We start from the raw sequence: 24,850 nt of genomic DNA, 5'->3' as shown, positions 1-24,850 counted from the left end.
GCTTTCATCTTGTCTTGCAGGCACAGTTCCTAATCAAGAGAGTCAAGATTATTTCAGGAAAAATAAAATCGAGCACTTTTTTTACATGTTTGAAACAACTTTGAAAAACAAATAAATAACATCAGGAAATCAGTCCATTATCCTATGCCATAAGACAGTACTGTTTATAGCCAAAATGCTCAATTGTAACAGTGTTATGGTTCCAGTCTAGAAATACATACCTCTTACTACCCCGAGTTTTTTTTGCTCTACCTAGTTACTGTACTACGTAACTCACTATTGCACTATTATGCGTATTCAAGTTTTACAAGTAAATTTGTTCGACTGAATGCATGAACTTTCTGGAACAACACTCGCATAATGTCAATAATGAAACCCTGGAAAATATAGTTCAGCTTATTTACATAACAATATTTCTACGGCTTCCACTCTCCCCACTTCGTTCTCGAATACTTCGACCGAAACCTTCCATTGCAGGTACCACAGTTTAACTTAGACAGCTGACAGCAAGTTAAGAAACAACAAGCGGCAGTTGTACTTACTTGAACACGGATCATTTTCAGTCGGTGAAGATATGCAGGGAAGACTTGAGGAAGAACATAAATTCACTGATCGATGAACGCGATGCTCGCTACGAAAACACGTGTGCTACACGCAATCTTTCACCTTTGGTTAGCCATTACTTCATCAAACACCAATAGAAACAGTTTTTTATATGTATTCTTTATTTTGACCAATAGTAAAGTACAATATATCGCACTATCCCAATTTGTTTTCGTGACGCGCGGGATAATTCAAAATCTGGTCCGCCCAGGAAGATTTCCTTATATAGTGACCCCCCACGTTTAAGTCCCAAACCATTGGAAATAGCAGAACCCTTTCGTTTTTGCAAACGAAATCAACGAGGAGAAACCGTGTTGGCCTACGTAGCAGAACTGAAGAAACTAGCGACTCACTGCAATTTTGGCGTGAACCTTAACAAAGCTTTACGAGATAAATTGGTATGTGGCCTTCAAAATATGCAGATACAAAGGCGTTTGCTTTCAGAAGCAAAACTGAAGTATTCCAAGGCTTTGGAGATAGCCATAGCGATGGAAACTGCCGTTCGTGATGCTTCAGAATTGCACAGTGAGCTGCACGCAGAACCTCGAGTTGACAAGATCTCAAATAACAGCAACCACCACCACTGCCGCCGAACCTCACGCCTAAGGGTTGCTATCGATGTGGAGAAGACTCGCACGCATCACATAATTGCAGATTCAAGGACCAGACATGTTATCATTGTGGGAAGGTGGGCCATATTTCCAGAGTTTGTAACTCGAGACAACAAGGTAAGCCAAAGCAACCACCTAAAACACCACAAAACACTCAATTCCATACTGTTCAGTACAGTGAAAGTGATGAATTTGAAGATGTGTTAGGAAGCACAAAGATACACAATGTGAGGAAACCGAGTGGTAATGTAATCTGGGTAGATCTGGAAGTAGAAGGGGAACCGTTGAAAATGGAACTGGACACAGGCTTGGCTGTGGCGATCATTCCACATGATTTGCACAAGGAGAAATTTAACGACAAACACTTGCACAAAACTGAATGTTGAAAACCTACACAGGGGAAAACATTGTTCCACTGAGAGTGCTTAAGGCAAATGTTGAGTACAAAGGTCAGCAACCTTTACTTTTGGATCTGTATGTGGTTAAGAATAAGGGCCCTGTGTTGATGGGAAGGGATTGGCTCTACAAGATACGCCTGGATTGGTATGCTATTAAATCACTGAAAGCTTCACAAACCCCACCAATTGCTAACGGGCATCTGCAGACCATGCTAGCCAAATACTCTGATGTTTTTGAAGATAAACTGGGAACATTCAAATCAGCTAAGGTAAGGCTAACCCTCAAAGAAGATAGCCAAGCTCATTTCTGCAAAGCTCATGCCGTACCTTACGCCTTGAGGCCCAAGGTTGAAGAAGAACTGAGAAGACTTCAGAATGAAGGTATTCTCACGAAAGTTGAGTGGAGCGACTGGGCAACGCCTATTGTACCTGTCCCAAAGAAAGATGTGTCTGTCAGAATTTGTGGTGATTACAAAGGCACAGTGAACCCAGAACTACAAGCTGAGCAGTATGCTTTACCCTGCATTGAAGATATCTTTGCAAAGCTTAGTGGCGGGCAGAAATTCTCAAAGATTGACCTTTGTCAGGCATACCACCAACTAGAGATGGCAGAAGATTCCAAGAAATACCTCATTATCAACACATACACATGGGTCTGTTTCAGTACAACAGACTGGTGTTTGGCATCACATCAGCACCTGCAATCTGGCAGCACACCATTGATCAAGTGCTGGAAGGAACATCTGGCACAAGCTGTATCCTTGATGATATGATCACTACTGGCAAGGATGATGCAGAACGCCTGGCTAACTTAGAAGAAGTTCTACCACGGCTTCAGCTTCACAGGTTGAGAGCAAACAAGGCAAAATGTGAGTTTTTCAAGGAGATAACTTATTGTAGACATGACACCAACAAAGATGGCCTACACAAGTCAGCAGAGAAAGTAGAAGCAGTATTGAATGCGCCACGTCCAAACGATGTAGTTGGAGTGAGATCTTTTCTCGGGCTAATCAATTACTATCACAGGTTCTTGCCTAAGCTATCGACAGTAGTACATCCCCTGACACAACTTTTGAAGAATCATCAGTGGAAATGGACAGAACAGTGCGAGATAGCATTCCACAAAGTGAAAGAAATGATCACGTCAGAGCAAGTTTTAACACATTATGATCCCAGCCTACACTAAGGCTTGCTTGTGATGCATCCCCTGTCGGTATTGGAGCGGTGCTATCTCATGTGATGCATGACGTTACTGAGCGACCCATAGCTTTTGCTTCAAGGACACACCAAAACTGAGCAAAAGTATGCACAGATTGACAAAGAAGCCTTGTCAATAATCTGGGGGTAAAGAAGTTCCATATGTATTTGTTTGGCTGCTCTTTCACATTGTACACAGATCATCAGTTCTTAATGTCAATCTTTCATCTGCGGAAAAGCATCCCTGTGGTCACTGCAGCTTGACTGCAACGTTATGCCTTGTTCCTGACGGGCTATGATTACACCATTGAATACAAGAACACTAAAGTTCACAGTAATGCCGATGGTCTTTCCCACCCTCCACTCGTACAGGAATCCAGAGATGAAGAAGTTGTCGACCCTGTGGGTGTATTTAATTTGATGCAGTTTGATCCACTGCCAGTCACAGTGGATAACGTTAGAAGAGAAACACAGAGAGATCCTGTTTTGGCTCAAGTGTATGAGATGACCAGTATTTTGTTCGCAAAGATGAGATCACATTACAATCAGGCTGTCTGATGTGGGGGATAAGAGTCGTAGTACCTCCAAATATGCCCCCTCAAGTTCTCGAGGAACTGCATCAGGGACATATGGGGGTCCTGAAGATGAAGGACCTCACCCGAAGTTACATCTGGTGGCCTGGAATCGACAAGGAAATTGAACTGACGGTTAAGTCCTGCTCAGGTTGCCAACTAACACAGAGAGAGCCCAGTACAGTACCGGTACACACATGGGAGTGGCCTTCATCCCCCTGGCAACGAATTCACATTGATTTTCCAGGTCCATTCCTCAACAGCATGTTCTTGGTGGTAGTGGATGCACATTCAAGATGGCTAGAGATAGAGAGAATGACTAGTACAACCTCAGAGAAGACCACTGAAGTCCTTCAGAAATTATTTGCCAGATATGGAATACCAGCCCAGTTGGTAAGCGATAACGGGTTGTAATTTACATCAGAAGAGTTTCAGCAATTCCTTAAGAGAAACGGAATCAAACACACCACGTCAGCACCTTACCACCCTGCTACCAATGGGCTGGCGGAATGCGGTGTGGGGAGCTTCAAAAGTGTGATGAAGAGCGAAACTGAAGTGAAATCCTTGAATCTTAAGTTGGCAAGATTTTTGCTGGCTTATCGGAACACTCCCCACTCAACGACTGGAGAGCCACCATCCCAGTTGTTCTTGGGAAGAAGATAACGCACTCGACTGGACCTTTTAAAACCAGATCTCAGCATCCAGATAAACAACCATCAGATAGACCAGTCTGTCACCAAGGGTGGTTCTATAATGTGGCATTTTTCCATTAGCCAGAGAATAATAGCACAAAATTACAATGGAAAATCAAAGTGGATACCAGGTATTGTGCGTGCACAACTAGGACCCCTGTCTTATGAAGTAGAGATTGGGCCTAAGTTAGTTTGGCATCGACACACAGACCAAATCAAAGATTCCAATGTTCCTGTTGCAGACAACTGTACACCAGTTATCCAGCCGTTGCTGTTCCTGCCCCTAGTCGAGTACCATAGTGGCCAAGTAGCTGAGCCGCCTGAGCACAGAGAAGCCGTCCCACAGGAAACGGGTTATCAGCCATCCAATCCAGCGGCTAAACCTTCAGTTAGCAGCCCACCAAGCCAGATTGACCATGTTCCTGTTAGAAGATACCCCACGAGAGAGAGGAAGCCCCCAGCCCGACTGGACCTTTGAACATTGAACTGCCCATTTCTAGGGCTCTGACTTTATTTTTAAGAATAGCATGTTGTGTTGAACTTTTGGGGTACGAGACTGGCTTAAGGGGGAGGAGTTGTAGTGGGCCAGCGGTTGACATTATGAGCATGTGCACTTATGCGCATTCTGTTCAATGTGCTTTGATTGCAATAAACCAAATACATGACATTTATTTAGTTTTATTGTAGTGTTAGCTCATTTTACATTATTGCACTTTTTCAGTTTTTAATTAGTAGATATTGTTTTATACTAGGCTTGCTTCTGTAGTGCGCAGGTGATCATGCATATATTCATACAACCTGTGCAATATAAATGTAAATTATTACAGGTTTCTTCCTTCTTTGAACAGCCACAACATAAGTTTCCCGCCAAAACAGTAAAGCAATGAAGAAAATTTGTTAAGGAGTGACAGGCTGAACTAATCTTTCGATTGCTTGAATGTAGGTACTGCCAGCAGTCAGTAATCTGAAAACTTAAATCAAGAGAAAGACGAACACTCAACAAATATGGAAACCTGTATTACAACCACTTACTCACTACAATTAATTCAAAAATGAGACAGGAACTAAAGGAATATCTACAATAAACAGTGGGTTTTGCATTGTGTCAGAGATTTACAAGTTGAAATGGCTAGGCTACAGATGATTCAACCATTTCATTTTCTCTTTAGTTGAGTCAAAAGCTGGACTACATTGAGATGACATATTTACTCAATGAGGCACCATGGCAGGAACATTTTTTGTAAGCATGCTACACCTGGAAGAACAACAAAGCCAACAATAAGTGACACTTACTCAAGGAGGTTTATGATCTATGAAGCTACATGATTTTAATATGGGAAAAGGAGTGACACTAACATTTAAACTTAATTTTGGTTGATCCAGAGATGATTTTCAACAATATTTTGAACATTTAGTAAGCACTGCATCATAAAGTGGAGAAATGTGATAAGCATCGTAGCCCTAAGAACATTTCAATCTTGGCCTAAGAAACCTGATGCCAGTTTAAGGAACAAGTATACAAAATGTGGTAGAGCAGCATCTACAAGCTTAAAGATATTCACGACCCAATGGAAGCATATCCAAACGAGTTGTACACAAGGCATGAAACTCCATCATGTTTAAAAAGTTGGAGGTCTCAAAAATCGTAGACTTATACATCAGGAAACAAAAGCTGATGGTGCCACAAACATAAAGATTGAAACATTACACAAATAAGGTGATACAAGATAAAACCTTAATTTAATGACAGAAGATCAAAAGGCCTGACCTCCCTTCCAAAACAAGGCTCCCCTGAAAACAAGAAAAGGCTGTAAAGCACAGCAGAGGCATCAAGTCGACCTTGTGAGCATGACAGGCATGCCGTGAAAAATAGATGGTGACACTTACAACTACATTATATCAGCAATAGAAACCTGCAGCCACTTGTATTTTTGCCTGCGTTCCAAACAAGAGTCTGCTGAAGTTGTAGAACACCTGTTACATATCCACAATGAACATGGTCTCCCTTAAATTCTCCAGAGTGACCAGATAGCTTACGTGGTAAACAGAGTGACCAGATGTAGTTAAAACCAACTGTGAATCATTTTATGTATGTATAATTAAAAGTGATGTATAGAGTCCACAGACATAAGGGAAAAGATGAATGCTCTCACAGAACTTGGAAAGAGAAAATTTAGTTTGACATAGTTGACAGTGATGATCTTAATTAGGTGGAGTATCTCACAAAGTATCACAAGCTATATAATGAATCCCCACATACATGTAGCTAACTCCAATTCTTAAAATCAGGGAGGTTCAATTCAAGCCTGGTGCCATATGTGGTTGAGTTTGTTGCTGGTTTTCACCCTGCTCTGAGGGTTTTTCTCCAGTTCTCCAGTTTTCCTCCCTCCAAAAAAACCAACACTCCAAATTCAAGTTCAATCAAGAGAGAGGAGATGCTGAAAACCAGCTAAGGCTGATGTGCTTTCTCTGTAAACATTGAAAACTAATTTATTTAACACCATTAGAAGTGTACTTTGGTCGTCCTTCAAACAGGCTGAAAAACAAATTGTTCATTTGGAGAGAAAAAGAATTTTGAAGTTCAAGAAGAAAATAATGACATGAATCAAAATATCGATAAAATTGCCAAAGAGGAAGAGCTGTGCACATAAGCTGACGAGTGATTTGTTGGTTTAACTTCAGAAACCAAAAGAAAAACTGGCAACATTTTTCGATCAGAAGAACCCCTCAAAGGGGATATATAAACTCAAAACAGCATAATGTACTCTGACTGCTCACAGAACTTTCAGTGACAACTAACAAGTTTCTTTTAGAATCAAAACTGGAGTCTTGCCTCAGCAATACTCTTGTAACATTACAGCAATCAAATGCACTGTGACAGAGATCATCTCAACAGAGACCTAAATGGATACTGATATGACCAATGAAGATGAAGAAACCCTCTTGTCCAAAAATCCCAGAGAAGACTTTGGAAGCGATCACACCACCAAAAAATATTGCCAACTCTGATAGGAAGAAATCCCCGCAAGATGAAGAACTTGACTCCATCCATGAGAAGATGGGCAGCTCAAACCATTCTATTGGTTTGCTGAACACTGCATTGCGCTGAGACTTTGAGATGTAATGCATGGGAAACAACACGCCTAATGAGGACTTTTAAGAAGAACATTAACTTGAAAAGAAAGAAAGTCCAACAGATCCTTGTAGGAGCCCTAGTCATATTTCACAACAGACACCTAGAATGACCTAAGAGTTAGATCAGAAAGCTTGAACAAGCAAAATCTAAATCTAAATTTAAATCTAGCTGTAAACCTACCTGCAAAATCTTCAACGGAGGCCCAAGCAGATTAAAACACCACCAGACCTAGTTGAAGATGATGTTGTCCTCGTGAAAGACAATGAAGTACACAGAAACAATTGGCAACTAAGAAAGTAGTTAAAGGGATCAGGAGCAAAGATGATAGAGTAAAAAAGGGAGACATTACTATCTACAAGAACAGAGAACTGAAAACTATGTTACGTCTAGTTATGGAACTCGTGAGCATTCTTTCCCATCAAGAAATACCAAAACATAACTAGAGTGTGAAGGCAGATGTGTAGAAATTTATCTCATTAAGTTAACAATGTCAATTATGGTGAACAATGTCAACAATGGCAAACAATACCTATTGACTGAGGATAAATGCACATGCCATTTAGTTATGCACAATATAATAAAAAATATTTTGTCAATCATAGCGTATTTATTTTGTTCACCTGAATCATTTATTTACTTAGTATTCTATAGAGATGTGCCTCGGGTTCATCGCTATTGCGCGTCTGAAATAGGATACACTACTATTTATTCCTGATTTTACACAACTTAAAAACCCAGTCCAGATAAAGGTAAAAAACAGACCACTCAATCCAGAGTCCAACTTGTTATCCATCACATTTTTATTGTCAGAACCTAGTTCCATTAATTTTGACTGGACTGCCCATCACTGTGTAGATGATCAGAATAATGTGGAAGTACTTTCAGGACATCACAAAAAAACAAAAGTTCCTCAGGCACAAAACACTTCAACAATATATCTACACCATGTCAACCAGGAAATTTAAGAGAAAATAAGTCAACTATGCACCAGCAAAGACAAGATTCACCAAGTGGGACCCTCGGGTATCACTGCGACAACAGCGCCCACACAATTCTACACTGTTTGCAATGCGGTAAAACATTACCGGTATAACTATGGTTGTGATAAGCACATAAATGATTTTTTGAACACAGAAATCTCACAAGTTTCCCTTGTCCATTCCTCTTAGTTTGAAGAAAATCCCATTGAATGAAATCTTTTATGACTGCATGCACTGAGCTTGAATAAGTAAGATAACAATCATGTTGTTGTGACGCCTTGAATTTGCATACAGTTTCAAACATTACTGACGCATGAAAAAGTCCCACTTTTGTCATGCATGCATGTAGTCTTGTGCTTGTTTTGCCAACTGAGAAACTTGCTTATTTTAAAATTTGGGTTACACTTAGAAGCTACTTCCCAGTAAATATGTGGTTTTTTTAACCTTTGTTCCGGACAGAAAAAACCATTTCAAATACTCTCATTTTGCGCCGCTACAACACCGCAGGTCTGGAACTCCGGGACACATTGTAATGACAATTGTAAACAGTAAAATTTCCTCCATGTCGCCAAAAAACAAAACAAAGCGAACCCAGTATCGAATTCAAAACCAACCGATAAAAATGTACTGCTACTAAACTGATGAAAATAATTATAAACCAACAAAAAGCCAAAGGCCTTATCTCTGTCTCAATCTGTAAAGTTATTTTGAGACACTTGACTCACAGGTTGCTTAGCACATGACCAAAATCTTCCCACTGTCTGTAATAAAATCTACAGATTGATTTATTTGCGAACGAAAACTCTCTTTAAGAATGACTTCAACAGCATTTAGACTTTATACGGCTTACACTTTAGAACTTATAATATTAGTCACATCATTAAGAAACTTCCCAAGACTTCTTGTGTAATGATAGCCGGCTATATTTGTTTATGTTTTGATGGATTGAAATACAGCTTTTCGTCTGACAGACATGTGCATATTTGAGGGAAATCGTGCACATTGTGACAAAATCACCAAATTTTGCACAAAGGTAGCTTAGGACTGCATTATCTCCTAGGAGAAATATGCACCTGTAAGGGCGATATAGCAATAAAAGATACAGTTAATTGAGAGACTGGTGCCATGGTGGAAACTATGAGTTTAATGCTTAGTGGAACTGGATGAGTTCAAGTTTCAGCTGATTTCATTATCAGTAATATATAGATTTAGCCAAGCCTAAAAGCGGAGCTCGTCAGTTATTTTTTGGAATGTTGTTACTGATGAAAATAATCCAACATGTACATGTATGTGAAGTAAACTGCGAGCGATTTTATAGTTTCAGCCCGAACTAGGATCACATCAGCAGATCGAGGTGTAAGATGGTGTAATGATGAAAACAGAGCCATGATTTCAAGCATTTCAGGGGAGCCACCAATAATGTTGATCACATAACAGAACTGTCTTCTGTGCTTTTTGGTGACATTTCCTGTTCTTTCTTATTGAGAAAGACATGACATTGTTATTAATCATTATATTCTTTTAGTTAACAATTGGGACTCCTGCACAAAAGAAGTTTATTTACACATTTTTGTTGTTGTGGGGTATGACTGAAATGTAATGGCTACAATATATTCAGTCCCCGAATTTCTACCAAATGAAATCTCACAAAAATACCAAAGTAGTATACACATGTAAAAAGTTAAAAAGTTTTGTTTTCTAACTTGATCCCCAAAGACAGTTCGCTATCTTCATTTTTGTATGGCATCTCCTCCTGCTAAAAGGGTTTGCACCATCTCTTAAAGTATAAGTATAAGCAAAATCACTCTGGCATGAACGATAAATATGATATTTTGTTGCTGATCATGAATACTTGCATAGGCTTCTGATAATAATTTTACTATTCAATTCCAATGTGATTTGTTCTTTTTCTCGACTGAGATTGTGGACTACAGGAGCTGTTATTGGGTTCCATTAATTAATTTTGCTCATAATGATTAAATTATACCAAGAATTATAAGTACATGTAAGCTATAAGTAAGTTATATTATGTATGTGTATTTTGTCTGCACTACACAACCAAACGCACTCAAAGATTATGAGGCATAGGTACATTTGTCAGAAAAAGCCAGCATATCAAAGATATGTTTAGATTGACACATCAATTAAAGATAATTTATAGCAAAATGGATAAACAATACATCAATATCCTGCATGCACCAAAGCTGGAGATGGGGTTATAAGGCAATCATTTAAACAACTGATTGAAATAATTTATAAATTAGAGAACACTATTTGCACAACACTAGGGAACAAATGAACCTTATTGGACGTTGCGAATGGCAAGGCTGTCAGTAGAATGTCACAAATTTCTCAACTCTTTCTTTCTACAAAAATACTAATCCTGCAACTTTGCTTAAGACCCAGTTCTCCATTTCGTGTTGGCAAAATATTAATTTATGCCATGCCCAATGCCAGTTATCACAAAATTGATTTAAGAGCAACATAAACCAAGCACAATAAATATCATTTTTAAGCCAAAAAAGCAATTATTTGAATAAACCATGACATGATGAGTAAATTGTCTCCAAGAAAAACTGATTAATTTAACAGACACTTTAAATAATTAGTTAATACATGTATCATAGGTGTTTCTTAATAATGTAATACAGTTTATCTGTCACAATGTTGCAGCTACAGCTGTATGATATTACTACACACAGTATGGGTTGCAGAACTCAACTTCCAAGTCAGTTTGTTCAATGAACTTTGTGCAGAAATTATTATGGCATCAAGTTGTCTGTGAATATAGAGAAACCAAACAAAGCATTACAATCTTAAGTAATAAATTATTGAACTCTTTTACATGTATGTACAATGTATATTCCATTAATATTGGGGATCTCTCAGAAGCTGCATCTATGATGATTTAATTTGCTCCCAGTGCATTTTTTTATGGAACTTTTCAGAAATTAATATCTCTGTTATGACAGCGGTCTCTGTGTTCTATAACAATTAGTACACAAGAAAAATACACTCAGTAAAATATTGTTTACAATAAAAATCAACCCCTATAAGCAATCATAAGGACCTTCAATTTATATTTCTTTAGAAATATCTCACCTGGCCATGGTTGCTTTGAAAATCTTTGCTGTTTTAATCCAGGTTGCCCATGTGTACACTGTTCGTATATTGACTGACAGGAACAGGGATGTAATCATACTGTATATCGCTGCTACTTGAACACCACTGAACATACAAAGACATATCAATTATAATTTATAACCAACAGATGACATTCCTTTCATTGATATACAGTGTCCTTCATTACTAGTTGTTTACTGAGTTCTACAGTAGTGAATCAAATGCTAGGGGGATGGCACCAAAACTTTCACAGTGGCAGGCTCTGTCCTGAGATGCAAAGCAAACATATATAACTGTTATGAACTTGGCGACTTGCTTTTGAGCGCACATGCAATTTGCTTTAAACAAGAAACTGGAACATTGCAGTACAACAATGTGCATGTAGTCCCAATCAAAGGGCCATCCAGGCTGTTTGGTTGTACATATAACTGAAAATCAGACTTTGTCAGGATAAATACTGATGTTCTTGCTGACTTAATCTGAGTGTGCAGTTCCAGAAGATATTCACACGCAATGTCTGAGAAATCATTAATTACAAAATATGCTTTAAGAAATATCTTACCTGGTAAGGCCAACTTTCAGAAAGTTTTGTAATCTAGACTGGCTGGCCAGTTCATACATTTGACAAGTTGACACTGGGCATGTTTGTAAATTTGTGCGCTTCAACATCACATTACAATGTACATGTAGTAGCGTTGGTCAACTGAAAACAGCATAATTTGGTTAATTAATTTACACTGTACAATATTTGGTTATATATTGGTGTATATCGTTGCACACCAACAGATGACTATTAAAATTAATTTACAGAACATATTGGCAGCTAAATCATAACAAGTGAAAAATTGAGCATGAGCCATTTACATGTACATGTAACAGCCCTCACCTCAGAACTGTCATAGATATAATATATTTTCAAACTCGCTGAAATTTCAGATTATTCAATATTAACATGCACGTACATCTTTAACAGTGTGTTTGCTTTACATTCACTTTACACACAACCGGTATCCACCATAGGCAGACTTTTAAGTTTGCCTTTGAAAATAAATTGCATCATCTAATGCATCTTTCATTACCTATTCTTGTGACGAAATGACACAAAATCCAAGTACAAGAAGTCATAAGCATAAAACTAACTTAATTACCTGGTAATGCTTACAGCACCTCTTACTGTCTGCATATGCCGTCCATAAACTGGTACTGCCTGGACAATACTCATTATTTTTCTGATCACATCTTTTAAAATGTCACTGTTATATGATTTGTCCTGAAAAGGCAAATGCATGAAATGTTATGCCTTTGGCACTCACCACATACCTTTACATGATGTACAATGTACACCAAGTCATGATCGACATTCACAATTCTTTTTACTTTCATTGTAACTTTTTTTGTAACTTTTTGCGGTGTCATTTTCCCACACTTGAAGACAGGACTTCCACATTAGGTGGTAATTCTCTATGAATTCACAGGGAGTGATAACAATTAAATGGTGACTAACTTTAGCAAAGGAGGCACTCAAATGTCAGATTTTAACGTTAACTTTCTTCAACGAGCAAAAAAGTAAAGCACAACAAAGAAAACAGTCAGTGACATTCGGTTAATAAGTTAGTCAATCAAAAAATTCGTGTGAAAAAGAGAGCAGAGAGAGAGAGTGGAGCGAGGAATGCACTCTCACCAACTAAATTTTGAATGTACATAAGTAAAAGTTATTTTTATTACCGAGAAATGGTCAGGGCAAGGATTTCTATGCCCTAAATTTTTTCTACATATGTAAATGTCATTTTCACTGTTCAAGTTACCGAGCACAGCTCTGAGCATTTTTTTAAATTAGTACTATCTCACTGTTATGGAACATTTCCATAAGTGTAAATACCACACTAGGGAATAACATCTCATTAGGAAAATAGGGGCCATGTACCCCCAACCAAAAACAGTGGCACCAATAAAATGAAATAGCAAATCAAAATCGAAGTAGAGCTTTACTTGTCGACAGGGTTTACATGTATAATCGTCTACTCGACATTTCGACTACGAGCATTTCACCAAACCGAACGAACTGGACAACAAAATAAAACGAGGAAATCTACATTATAAACACAATATGCATATCATTACAGCTGAGTATCAAACAGCAAATCCCTTCTCAATGAAGGATGACTGAATGAAAGCAAGGATGAAGAAAATTCGTTTAAGCTTGCAGTGTTAAAGTTTAACAATTATTCACGCTTAAGCATAGATTTGAATATCACAGTGTGTATTTTTGCTGACGGCTTAATTTAGCTTTGCAGTCATTTTATCGGCGGTAGCTTTACCAGTCTTCAACCAAATTAACCTGGAAATTCCTCCCAAGCATTTCGCCAAACCGAATAAATTGAACTAACAAAACAAGGAAATACTTTGTAATCACAAGATGTAAATATTCACATAGGTACGTCAAAAGTAAATTTAGCAAATCCTGTTCGCTTCGGCTTAAAATGGTTTGTTGACCTATCTTGGTTTAAGAAATTTTTGTAGTCTAGGAAGCGGTTGTGCCAATTAACACAGAGAAAACTTCAAAACTCGCCCGGTAGTGTTTACAAATACAGATTTTTTTTTTTAAACGTGACGACGAAACTCGAGACAAAACTTGATTTGTTTACAATATGCAACTTACAACCTCGATCCACAAAACCACTCAAGTGTTATTGTTATGAGCGAAATTAAACCTATGTAATTTACAAAATGCCTCACAGCATGGCTTCAAATAAGGAAGACTTTAAAAAAGGATTCCTACTGAAAATAAGCTTATCTCGCCGAGGCAACTTCATAATTTCCATAGCAAACGCCACAACAAACGTCGCTTACCTCAAGTTGGCAATTCACTTCGGCCAGTGCAAATCTTCCAGGCAGAAACTTGCTGCAAAAGTTGTGAAGACTGAACGGAACTGATCTAATCTTTTTGATAGATCAACGAATCAACCACTTTTTCCGCTGTGTTTTCTGTTTTACACTAAACACACAGTTCTCTAGTTCGTCACCTGATTTTAATCATGTGACTTTTCTTGCTCGGCTGCACAGCATCTCGACGCGCGAATTAATTGAGCGGTTCTACAGTCGTCGGGTATTTCGTCTCCTTTCTATAGTCCTCGTTACCTTTGCTTCACAGCATTGTTCCGTATTATTTCATCCCCTTTTTCTAGTCCTCGACTCGCTATAATTAACGGCAGTGTTCAGTACTGTTTCACCTCCTTCCTCAGCGCTGGCCCGCTCTCTTTCACGATCTTCTTCGCTACTTCTTTGCTACTTCTTTGCCTGTAATTTCTTGCATTCCGTTTCTGTTTTATGCTTCAGTGCAACCCCATCTTAAAAACGTTAGATCAACCTCCGCTATTATTTGTTGATATGGCAAATAGAAATGAGTTTTCTTTTCTTTAAAAATCCCGCCAAAAAAAGATGGCATTCCTCGGTTCCCCCGTTTGCGCTACCGCGAGGCTCCTCTCCCCCTCCCCCAGAGTCTGTACGGACGGCGTTCGCTCGCTCGCTCGTACGGTGACGTCATAACCAAATTTTCTCGGCTTGATGGGTTTACCAAAATTTCTAAGGTATGGGGCTCTGCTCGCGCGCCTTCGGCACGCAGGAGCTCCGCTATAACTAGCAGGTGCTATGAAAGGGTATGTAACAGATGAAGATTTTACTTGCGTGGAGCGCACAATCAATCCTTGACTGTGAAGTCTTTCTTACATGAGATCAAAAGGGTGGCGAGGCTGCTCATTTGCTTTCAAATTGGTCCCTGAGAAGTTGCACAGACTTTAGAACACAAAGGAGACTGCTCATAGTAAGATGAATCCTAGTAATCTTTTCGAGAGACTGCCAGATGCTTATTGCCAACTTCATGGTCGTTTATATCGAGTCACACAACCAGTCACATCTTTTCTAATCGAGATATTGATATATTGAAACAAAGCTGGTAGCCCAAGATGGCAATAAGAACCACAAAAACTCTAGAAGATGGTAAAGGAAAGGGTATTCTCCATGATCCATGAAAGGCCTTTGTTCTTTCACTGTGGCCCAATTGACCAGCAGCCCGTCAAGGTTTTCACATCAATAAATGACCGGCACTCTAATATTTTTCTCAAATTTAGGGAACCAAAAGATCACATCTATTTCTTTTGTCAATTTTTATTTTTTTACAGTATTGTTATTTTTTTATTTTATTGTAGGTACAGGTGTGTACAGGAGAGTAGTGAGGATGCAGAACCCCTGGAACAGGCTATAGTCCCGGCATCTGTAGCCCTACTAGGGGTATCCAAATGCGTAACTACGCCAAGGTTACTGTACCTACATTACTATTTCAACTGCATGTTCAGCCTGGTTCAAGAAACCGCCCAACACTATTTTGCTTGACTGAAACAGTTGAGTTGGGCATTGTCCACCAGTCCAACTTGTAGTATCTCCACAAAACTTTCTAGAAGAGGTCATATTTAAGCTTGTGAGTTTGAATTGAATGGGCTGAAGGACTACCTGTCACTGGGAGAGCAAAATGCTCTCAAAGAACAATTGCGTTATGAGAACATTGTACTAAAGAAAACTGATAAGGGAAGAAAGGACTACCTGCAAAACCTCCAACTGAGGCCCAAAGGGATTAAACCACCACCAGATATAGTTGAAGGTGATGTGGTCCTCATGAAGGAGAATGAAGTATGCAGAAACAGTTGGCCCCTCAGAAGGGTAGTTAAAGGGATCAGGAGAAAAGATGATAGGGTAAGACAGGGAGAGATCACCATTTACAATAACAGGGAACTAGCAAATGTGTTGCGTCCAGTTATGGAACTTGTGAGGATTCTTTCCCGACAAGATGTGCGTAAGCAAACCTAGAAAGTGAAAGTAGACGTGTAGAACTTTATTTTCATTACAGTGAAAGATGTCAATTAGAGTGAACAATGTCCACTGACTGATCACGTGCCATTCAGTTATGCACAATATAACGAAAAAGGAGATAAATTATTTTCTCAATCGTAGTGTTTATATTTTGTCCACTTGAGTCATTCATTTTCTTGGTATCCTATACAGATGTGCTTTGGGTTCATTGCTGCTCAGCATCTGAAATAGGATCCCCAGTGGTTTATTCCCGATCTTACATAACTTAATAACCCAGTCCAGATAAACGACAAAAATAGTCCACTTGATCCAAAGTCCATGCATGTTATCCATCCTATTTTTATTAATTGACTCTAACTGCGTCAATTTTGACTGTAACTGTCTGTCACTCTGTAGATCCTCAGAATAACGCAGAAGTACTTTCAGGACATCGCCAAAGAAACACAAGAAATGTTCCTCAGACACAGAATACTTCAACAATATCTTTACAGCAAGTCCACCAGGAAATAAGGGAGAAAACAACTCAAGTGTGGACCAGCAAAGACAAGATTTGCCAAGTGGGACCCTCCGGTCTCCCTAGGGACCATGGTGTCCATGGGTATCCCGGATACAAGGGAGAAAAAAGAGCCCCTGGGCAATCCTCAGACATTCAGACATTAAGCCCTTACAAAAGCAAGGATTCTGGTAACCCAGGTTCAGAGCTACCTTAACACTTTTTGGATCAGTGGGGTCGAATTCGACCCCTTCAGAAACAAATTTTGTTTTGCCTCCCCTACACAGGCAATTTTTCCTTGTATGAAACTGCAGTAACAAGAATACTATTCAGCAGTTATGCGCTCGATAAACACAAAGTCAGCCATCTTTTATGCCAAAATATTCCACTTTTAGCTCTCTTTCTTTGCTCCTGGGTCTGTTTACATTTGCAAAAAGTCAACACCGATCAAGTTTTGGAGATGGTTTTGAGGGATGGCAGCGATCTTGAGGAAGAGGAAAGCGAGGAGGAATGTTTTGATGATGAAGAAAGTGATCTCAACAGTTTCAATGATTTCCCTTCAGATGAAGGCAGTTTTCTTGAAGGACCAGATAAACATTCATAGCCATATTGCATACCTTTGTGACTACAAGACAACAAAGATCTCATCTTTTGGGAGAAAGCCTGAAAATCGTTACTTAAACATTTTTAGCTGGGTTTAATTGATCATTGGAAGATATTATGTCAGTAGCTCCTACAATATGTTGCCATACATTTCTCTATGAAGATACTATGTGGTATTTTTGCGGGGAAAATATCATGAAGTGTTTATTTTGCTTTCAGGATGACTCAGGCCCTCCAGCTTCTGATGTACCTGTCTAATATTTCAGTGAAAGCAACACATACTGTTGCAAATGTTCAGGCAGCTTCCTCAGCCTCAGGAAGGAATTTAGCAGTTCCAGCAAGCCCAGCTCCAGCTCCAGCTCCAGCTCCAGCTCCAGCAGGGCCAGCAGCTCCAGCCAGGCCAGCTTCTGTTTCAGCAAGGTCAGCAAGACCAGCTCTGGCAGTTCCAGCTAACTTTGAGTGGAGAGCTTTTCATGGTGAGGAGTAAAATCCAATTGGAATGAAAGCTTTTCTTGGAGATGTTAGACCATCAAGGCAAGCTGATACTGCTAATTCACCAAAAGAACACCTCGGTCTGTTTATTGATGAAAATTCAATATGCTGTTTCTACACTGAGACAAACATGTTCAAATGAAAATGGTGTTGCAGGGTTTCAAAATGTTATGCTGGAGGAAATGATAGCCTTTTTATCTTTGAATATTGCTATGGTATAAAGGTGTGGGTTGTGGCAGGTGAAGGGACAGGGTACTGCTGTAACCTAAAAATCTACACTAGCAAGGAAGGAAATGATGTGGAGAAAGGCTTGGCAAGCAGAGTTGTGAAAGATCTTATGGAGGATTAAAGACTGGGTCGTCAGCTTTATGTTGAAAACTTTTACACCTCTTCCTAGCTATTCAAGGATCTCTTGGAAGCTGGAACACAGGCTTGTGGAACAGTGAGAAGCAAAAGAAAGGGAGTTCCTGTAACAATAATAGGGCATGTTGACCCAAATGACTCCCTATTCCGTAAAGTCAATATGACAGAGGGCTACATGAACTGCAGTGCACTGGAAAGACAAAAGAGATGTGCAATGCTGTGCAATGCTGTTGGAGATGACTTGCCCCATAAGCCTGAGCTCATCAATGAGTACAACAACTTCATGGGTGGTGTTGATCGCAATGACCAACTTGTGGTTTACTTTGCCATTGGACGAAAAACAACGAAGTGGTGGAAGAGTATTTCGGCGGCTAATCAAGATCTCCTTGGTCAACTGCCATGTGCTTTGTGACCTGAAACCTGGTGAGGAAGCAGTTAGCCCAGTGCTGGAAATAATTGTTCTTCTTTAGCAGGACATGTGTCCTTTCAAATCTTCATTTTGGTCCGACATCTTATCAATTTAACCAGACGTTAGTTGCATAATTGATTTCCATAAGTTATTATTAGCATACTGTAAAGATTTTCAATACAAATCGTTCAAAACTGCATTTAAATTTGATTTATTTATCATTTATGATGAAAAGATGACTTTATCTACAAGATAACTGCACCGAACTCTCCTGGTTATCTCCTGATTATACGTTCTTCAAGCAAACCTAGTTTTCTATTAAATGCTACCATTAAAGCAGGAGCCCATCAATAGGAGTGTGTAACTACCCCAATTATTCCTGTCCTGGCCTTTTCACAGACCAATCTATTTTTAGTTTAAATTTCCCCCAAATTCAGAACCCAGCAGGAACCTCAGTGACCAATCACAAGCACAGACTTTGTAAATTCACCGGAAGATTAGGTCTACATGTCCACCTGAAGCTGCCATTTTTCTCCTTGCTGATTTGCAGTCATATAGACTGGAACTGACCTTTTTTGTGAGAAAAGAAGCCTTAAAATAGACCGGCCCAGTGCTGGAAATAATTTTTCTTCTTTAACAGGACATGTGTCCTTTCAAATCTTCATTTTGGTCGGACATCTTATCAATTTGACCGGACACTAATTCGCATAATTGATTAGCATAATTAATTAGCATAAAATTTATTGGCATACTGTAAAGATTTTCAATACAAATCGTTCAAAACTGCATTCAAATTTGATTTATCATTTATGATGATTATATGACTTAATCTACAAGATGACTGCAAGATCTCTCCTGCTTATCTCCTGATTATATGTTCTTCACTCAAACCTGGTTTCCTATTGAATTTTACCATTAAAGGGACATAGTCAGCTTTAGGACCACGCTGACTTGGACAATAGTTTTCTCACTTTGAAAAAAGTTCACCTCAACCTGAAATCAAAGTACATCTAGAAATCTGCTTCAATCTTTGCAGCGTTTTTCTTGATTTTCAATCGTTCACTGAAAAACCTATTTTTGAGTGTGCTTTTGCTCAATCCTATATTATTTTTATCATATTTGGTTAAAAACAGTATGGATCACGTCCTTGTGATATGCAAATTGGCTATGAAATGGTATTTTATGCGCATATGCACCAGCTGACTGGATACCTTTAAAGCAGGAGCCCATCACTAATACAACTACCCCAATTATTCCTGTCCCGGTGTTTTCAAGACCAATCTATTTTTAGTTTGAATTTACCACGAATTCAGACCCCCCCCCCCCCAGGAACCTCAGTGACCAATCAAAAGCATGGACTTTATAATTTCACCAGAAGATTAGGTCGACATGTCCACCTGAGGCCGCCATTTTTCTCCTTACTGATTCGAGCTCATGTAGACTGGAACTGACCCTTTTAGTGGGAAAAGAAGCCTAAAAATAGACCGTTCTGTAAAAATGCCGACATAGGCTCAGTATGGGAGTTGGAGGCTCCTAGTGATGTGCTCCTGACCAAAGTTGACTCAAGGGTACAAACATAAAGTGCTAACAGCAGATCACAATCCACGTAGTGCATAATAGGGAGATTTCTGAAGAGTATTTTATTTGGCAAGTACAGGAAGGATGAACACTTCTGCTTTATGATATGGCAGAAGCCCATAATGGGCTCCTGGATATGGCTGAGACTGTCAGAGTCAAGGGCCTAAAATTAAAAAAAAATCTTGAGTCGCTATTTGGCAACTAGGTGATAACAGTCAAGTAGGAATTTTACTCAGAAAAGAACTCAATGCATAAAATCTGTAAAGAAAAAATTTTCAAGACTTTTTTGGCCGCTAATTTTGTGCACGTAGCTAATGTAATGTCTCTGAAGAATTCATGCACTTCAAGAGACACAATCGGTAGGCATACATGATGTACTCAATGCTCAAGGGTTTCCAATGCATTATGGGGCGATTTCAAACACAAGCAGCTATTTGCAAGTTTTCTGATGTGAGGGAATCCTTTACAGCAAAGCAAAAGGGATAGATTGCTTTCTTTTCTTATGCTGAATGCTATAGAAGCAAAGGTCTTTCACTATGTAGTTCTGGAAGGACATAATGTCTGAGAAAATAACCGTTATTGATCATCAACACAGAGAAACGTAGTCTCCATTATGGTAGCCTTTGAATGCAGACGTATTTTCGGCTGTTGACCAGAATTTTTGGCCGCTGAAGATAAAAATTTTCGCTGTAGTGGGAACCGTAACGGTCGCAATTTCGAGCCTTTTAGCAATGTACCTAGCCAAATTTTATGGATGGACAAAAACTTGGTGTTGGTAAAATGTTCGGACATCATGTCCGATCATAATGTGAAATTGGCTGGACATGTTCAAAATTTGGTTGGACAATGTTCAATGACCCACTGTTATTTCCAGCCCTGCGGTCTGTAAAAATACCATGACCTAGGCTTAGTATGGAGATTGCAGATTCCTAGCGATGGGCTCCTGACCAAAATTCACTCTAGGGTACATACATGAAGGGCTAACAGCATATCGCAATACATGCAATGCATAATAGGGCGATTTCTGAAGAGTACTTTATTTGGCAAGTACAGGAAAGATGAACACTTCTGCTTTATGATATGGCAGGAGCCCAAAATGGGCTCCTGGATATGGCTCAAACTGTCAGAGTTGAGAGCTCAAAGTTAAAAAAATTCTTGAACAGCCATTTGGCGACTAAGCCCATGTTTTCACAAGAGATGTTTACCTTGGTTTTGTTTTAACTTTAATGAAGTGAAATTTTTAATCGAGCAAACACAGCAGCAAACCTCAGTAAATGGCAGCAAAATCAAAAGTAAGCCAACCTACAATCATGGACAAAAGTCTTGGGACAAATTTGCACTTTTGGCGCTTTTGCGTACACGCCAGGCGCCAATACAACTTCACCTGCCAAATCTTGCCCCCCACCCCCCCCCATACAATGTTGAAAACTAGTACGTGCAATTTCAACTGATTTTCAACATTGTGTTGGGTGGGGAGGGGGGACAGCAACCCGTTTACAAAGGATATAGCAGCGTTTTCTTCATACTTCAGTTCTAAAACACAGATAATCCGTTACATTACCTAAGTGTCCCAAGGACTTTTGTCCACAATTGTAGGTTTGCTGACAGTTGAACGCCTCATCAGGCATGGTTTAGCTCAGTATCCAACGGTAACTGAGGAAAAGCAGACATTGTCGGAACATCTTGGCAGCAAGTGTTCACGCGTTTAGCGCATAAAGAAGAAATATATTGACAAAGGTTCCTCCTAATGTAAGTAGGTTTCAAGTCAACAGGCAAAAAAAGCTAAATAAATACACGTTTAGGTGAAGAAATCCCAGACTGTTGTATCCTGTTCATCGTCAAGTGCCGTAAGCATTTCCTTTCTGTTAGAAGCTCAGTAGCTTAGTGGCAGTGTACAGGCAGGAGCAGCTAGAAGACATACCACAAATAGAGAGGAAAAAAATCATAATTGAGGTCTATGGAGAAGAAAAGAAAATGTTAGAATTTAAAACGGCCCCGAATAAGAAGTACCGGTAAACATTTACATAGCCCAGACTCCGCGGCAGATGCCGTTTCAGGTTTTTTGCGGAAGTGACTTTACATTTAAGGAGAGTTTGGCTCGACATCTTCAAGTAAATTGACAACGATCTGCGTTCGGCATTGGAGTAAAATCAAATGTTATAATTTTCCAATAGTTTCTGACCAACATTGCAGCACTTGCTTTCCGAGAAAACCTCAAACCATCAGTTGTATGCAGTCTACTTTAGTTAATTAGTTTCGTGTAAACAGCTTCTCTAATAACTGCAGTTTAGTTGCGAAACCTCGGTAAGCAGTAAGCATAGTAAAACTCTCTCGTGAAAACACGGCATAAGTGATCAAAGTAAAGTAGGAATTTTATTCAGAAAAGAACTCAATGCATAAAATCTGTAAAGAAAAAAACAAGACTTTTTTGGGCGCTAACTTTGTATATGTAGCTAATGTAATGTCTATGAAAGATTCACACATTCCAAGAGACACGATCAATATGCATGCATGACGTACTCAATGCTCAAGGGTTTGCAATGCATCATTGGGCGATTTCAAACACGATCAGCCATTTGCAAGTTTTCCAATGTGAGGGAATCCTTTACAGCAAAGCAAAAGGATAGATTGCCTTCTTTTCTTATATTGAATGTTATAGAAGCAAAGATCTTTGACTACGTATTTCTGGAAGGACATAATGTCTGAGAAAATAACCGTTATTGATCGTTGACTAAAGCAGAATTTTTGGTCGCCAAAGATGAACTTTTAGCCACATGGGCAACCGTACTGGTCGCAATTTTCGAGCCTTTTAACGATGTATCTAACTAAATTTTATGCCAATAACTTGGCATTGGTGAAATCATTCGGACATCATGTCCGATCATAATGTGAAATTGGTCGGACATATTTAAAATTTGGTCAGACAATGTCCGATGACCAACTGTTATTTCCAGCCCTGTAGCCTAAGGTGATTTAGGCTTGATTTATGCCATGCCTCCGTTCAGCCACTGCTTACACTGAGAGAATACCCAGGTGCCAGAGCTATCAAACGTATATGTTTGCGACTAGGAATCCAGTAACAATATTTTACCATTCCCTAGGCTCTTTGTCTTATCGAGATTCCACTGAAGCTTCATTTTCATTTCAAACTTATCACAATTAAATGGTTTTTTGTGTAAAGAACTAAACTAACCAAGACATTTGAAGCAGCAAATGTGCAAACCCATCAATGGGGAAGTGATTAGAATTACTGTGAAATTCACCTGGCTTATTCGATTATTCGAAGTATGTCAAGATGGAGAGCAAACTTTGCAGTTCTTCTATTAAAACGGTTCTTTGAGCCCAGTGAGTTGGAAGGTAAAAACATTGCAGTTGCTGGGAGGAAATAACAAGTACCATAAAAACTCGTGTATAAGCCGCACCTTTTTGCTGAAATTTTGGGCTCAAAATGGCGGGTGAGGCTTATATACGAGACCATTGCTTTCAGAGGGGGCTAATTGCCTAGTTAGGGGTCAGATATAGCACTTAAAAACGTAAGTAAATAAACATTCAACATTTTGAAACCTGTTGCTGTTGTTGATCATTGCTTTTGATAGAAGTGGTGGCTCCTAAAGGAGCCTTTGTCTCTTCAGGTTTTAAACCTGAATCTTCTTCGCAAGTAGTTCTTTCAAGCGATTCATTTGTACTTCCTTTGCGCAGCTAAACTCTAACTGGCATGGAATCTCCATTCCTCCACAAAGCTGCTTACAATGCCTTCTGCAACCGATCACTTCAATACTGATCTCTCCGCCATGTGCAAGAAAATAGCACGCTATTCGTGAGAACTCAAGGGGCAAATGACCGACTGTTTTGGTGTTCTTCACAACTTGCACCGCGTGTTTATCCACAGGATTGTTAAACTCGCGTCGAGCAACAAGTTTTTCACCAATTGAACGCTTCCATACATGTTTATAAACATGGTATCCACGCACAGCTGATGTGAAATGGAACTTTTCCATGTTATCGTTCATTCGATCGTTCAATTCGATCGATATACGTGACTCGGCCCAGGCTTCTTATCGGTTTTTAGCTAGCCAATCAAAGTAGAGTGCATCTGGATGGATGAAGCACTCGTGCAGGACTGGTTACGGACCGTTTGGAGTAAAGTTGGTGGCATCAGCAGGCAAAAGTCCATGCTTGTGTGGGATTCGTTCCGAGCCCACTTATCCAAACCAATTCGCTGTACCTTGAGGTCTCTAAATACGGAGCTCATAGTGATTCCTGGTGGCATGACCAGCATGCTTCAGCCATTGGATGTATCTATCAACAAACCCTTCAAGGACTGCATGAGGGCAAAGTGGCAAGAATGGATGTTGGCTGGAGAGCACACCTTTACTGCTGGAGGTCATATTCGGAAAGTCGAGCTTGATGAGATCTGCAGATGGATCAGTGCTGCGTGGAATGACATACCAACTGAAATGATTGCGAAGTCGTTTCGCAAGTGCTGTATCACCAACGCAATGGACGGTACAGAAGATGAAGAAATCTGGGAAGAGGAGTCTGACTTGGATCCATTCGCAGACATGGACAAACTGGACGGCAATGAAGAGTTGTACTATGCAGATGACTTCGAGCGACAGCAAGCAGAAATTGCACCTGAATTCTATGAGGCCATTTTCGGTGAAAGTGACAGTGAGGACTTTTATGGTTTCTAACTGAGCTGAACGATAGAACATTTTCACTTTGGACAAAGATTGA

At 39.4% G+C, this 24,850-nt stretch overlaps 1 protein-coding gene across 3 annotated transcripts; it reads right to left on the bottom strand.

Annotated features, from left to right (window-relative positions):
- Nucleotides 1-9,427: 9,427 nt before the first annotated feature.
- Nucleotides 9,428-14,946, bottom strand: LOC149110653 (uncharacterized). Of its 3 annotated transcripts, XM_089291988.1 has the most exons (5): nt 14,163-14,944; nt 12,461-12,551; nt 11,875-12,015; nt 11,292-11,417; nt 9,428-10,968 (listed from the first exon to the last, which is right to left on the bottom strand). In XM_089291988.1, the coding sequence occupies exons 3-5, from the start codon at nt 11,979-11,981 to the stop codon at nt 10,863-10,865; spliced, it is 339 nt and encodes a 112-aa protein (XP_089148114.1). In that variant the 5' UTR covers nt 11,982-12,015; nt 12,461-12,551; nt 14,163-14,944; the 3' UTR covers nt 9,428-10,862. The 3 variants fall into 3 exon arrangements, with proteins under 3 accessions (XP_089148114.1, XP_089148116.1, XP_089148115.1); XM_089291990.1 differs by lacking the exon at nt 11,875-12,015 and having other exon boundaries at nt 14,163-14,946; XM_089291989.1 differs by lacking the exon at nt 11,875-12,015 and having other exon boundaries at nt 12,461-12,582; nt 14,163-14,945.
- Between the last annotated feature and the right edge of the window lie 9,904 nt (nt 14,947-24,850).

Source organism: Orbicella faveolata, unplaced genomic scaffold, assembly GCF_042242905.1.
Source record: "Orbicella faveolata isolate gen_17 unplaced genomic scaffold, um_ofav_v1 contig_24, whole genome shotgun sequence".
Classification (NCBI taxonomy): Eukaryota; Metazoa; Cnidaria; class Anthozoa; order Scleractinia; family Merulinidae; genus Orbicella; species Orbicella faveolata.
This window is presented reverse-complemented; position numbering and strand designations above follow the sequence as displayed.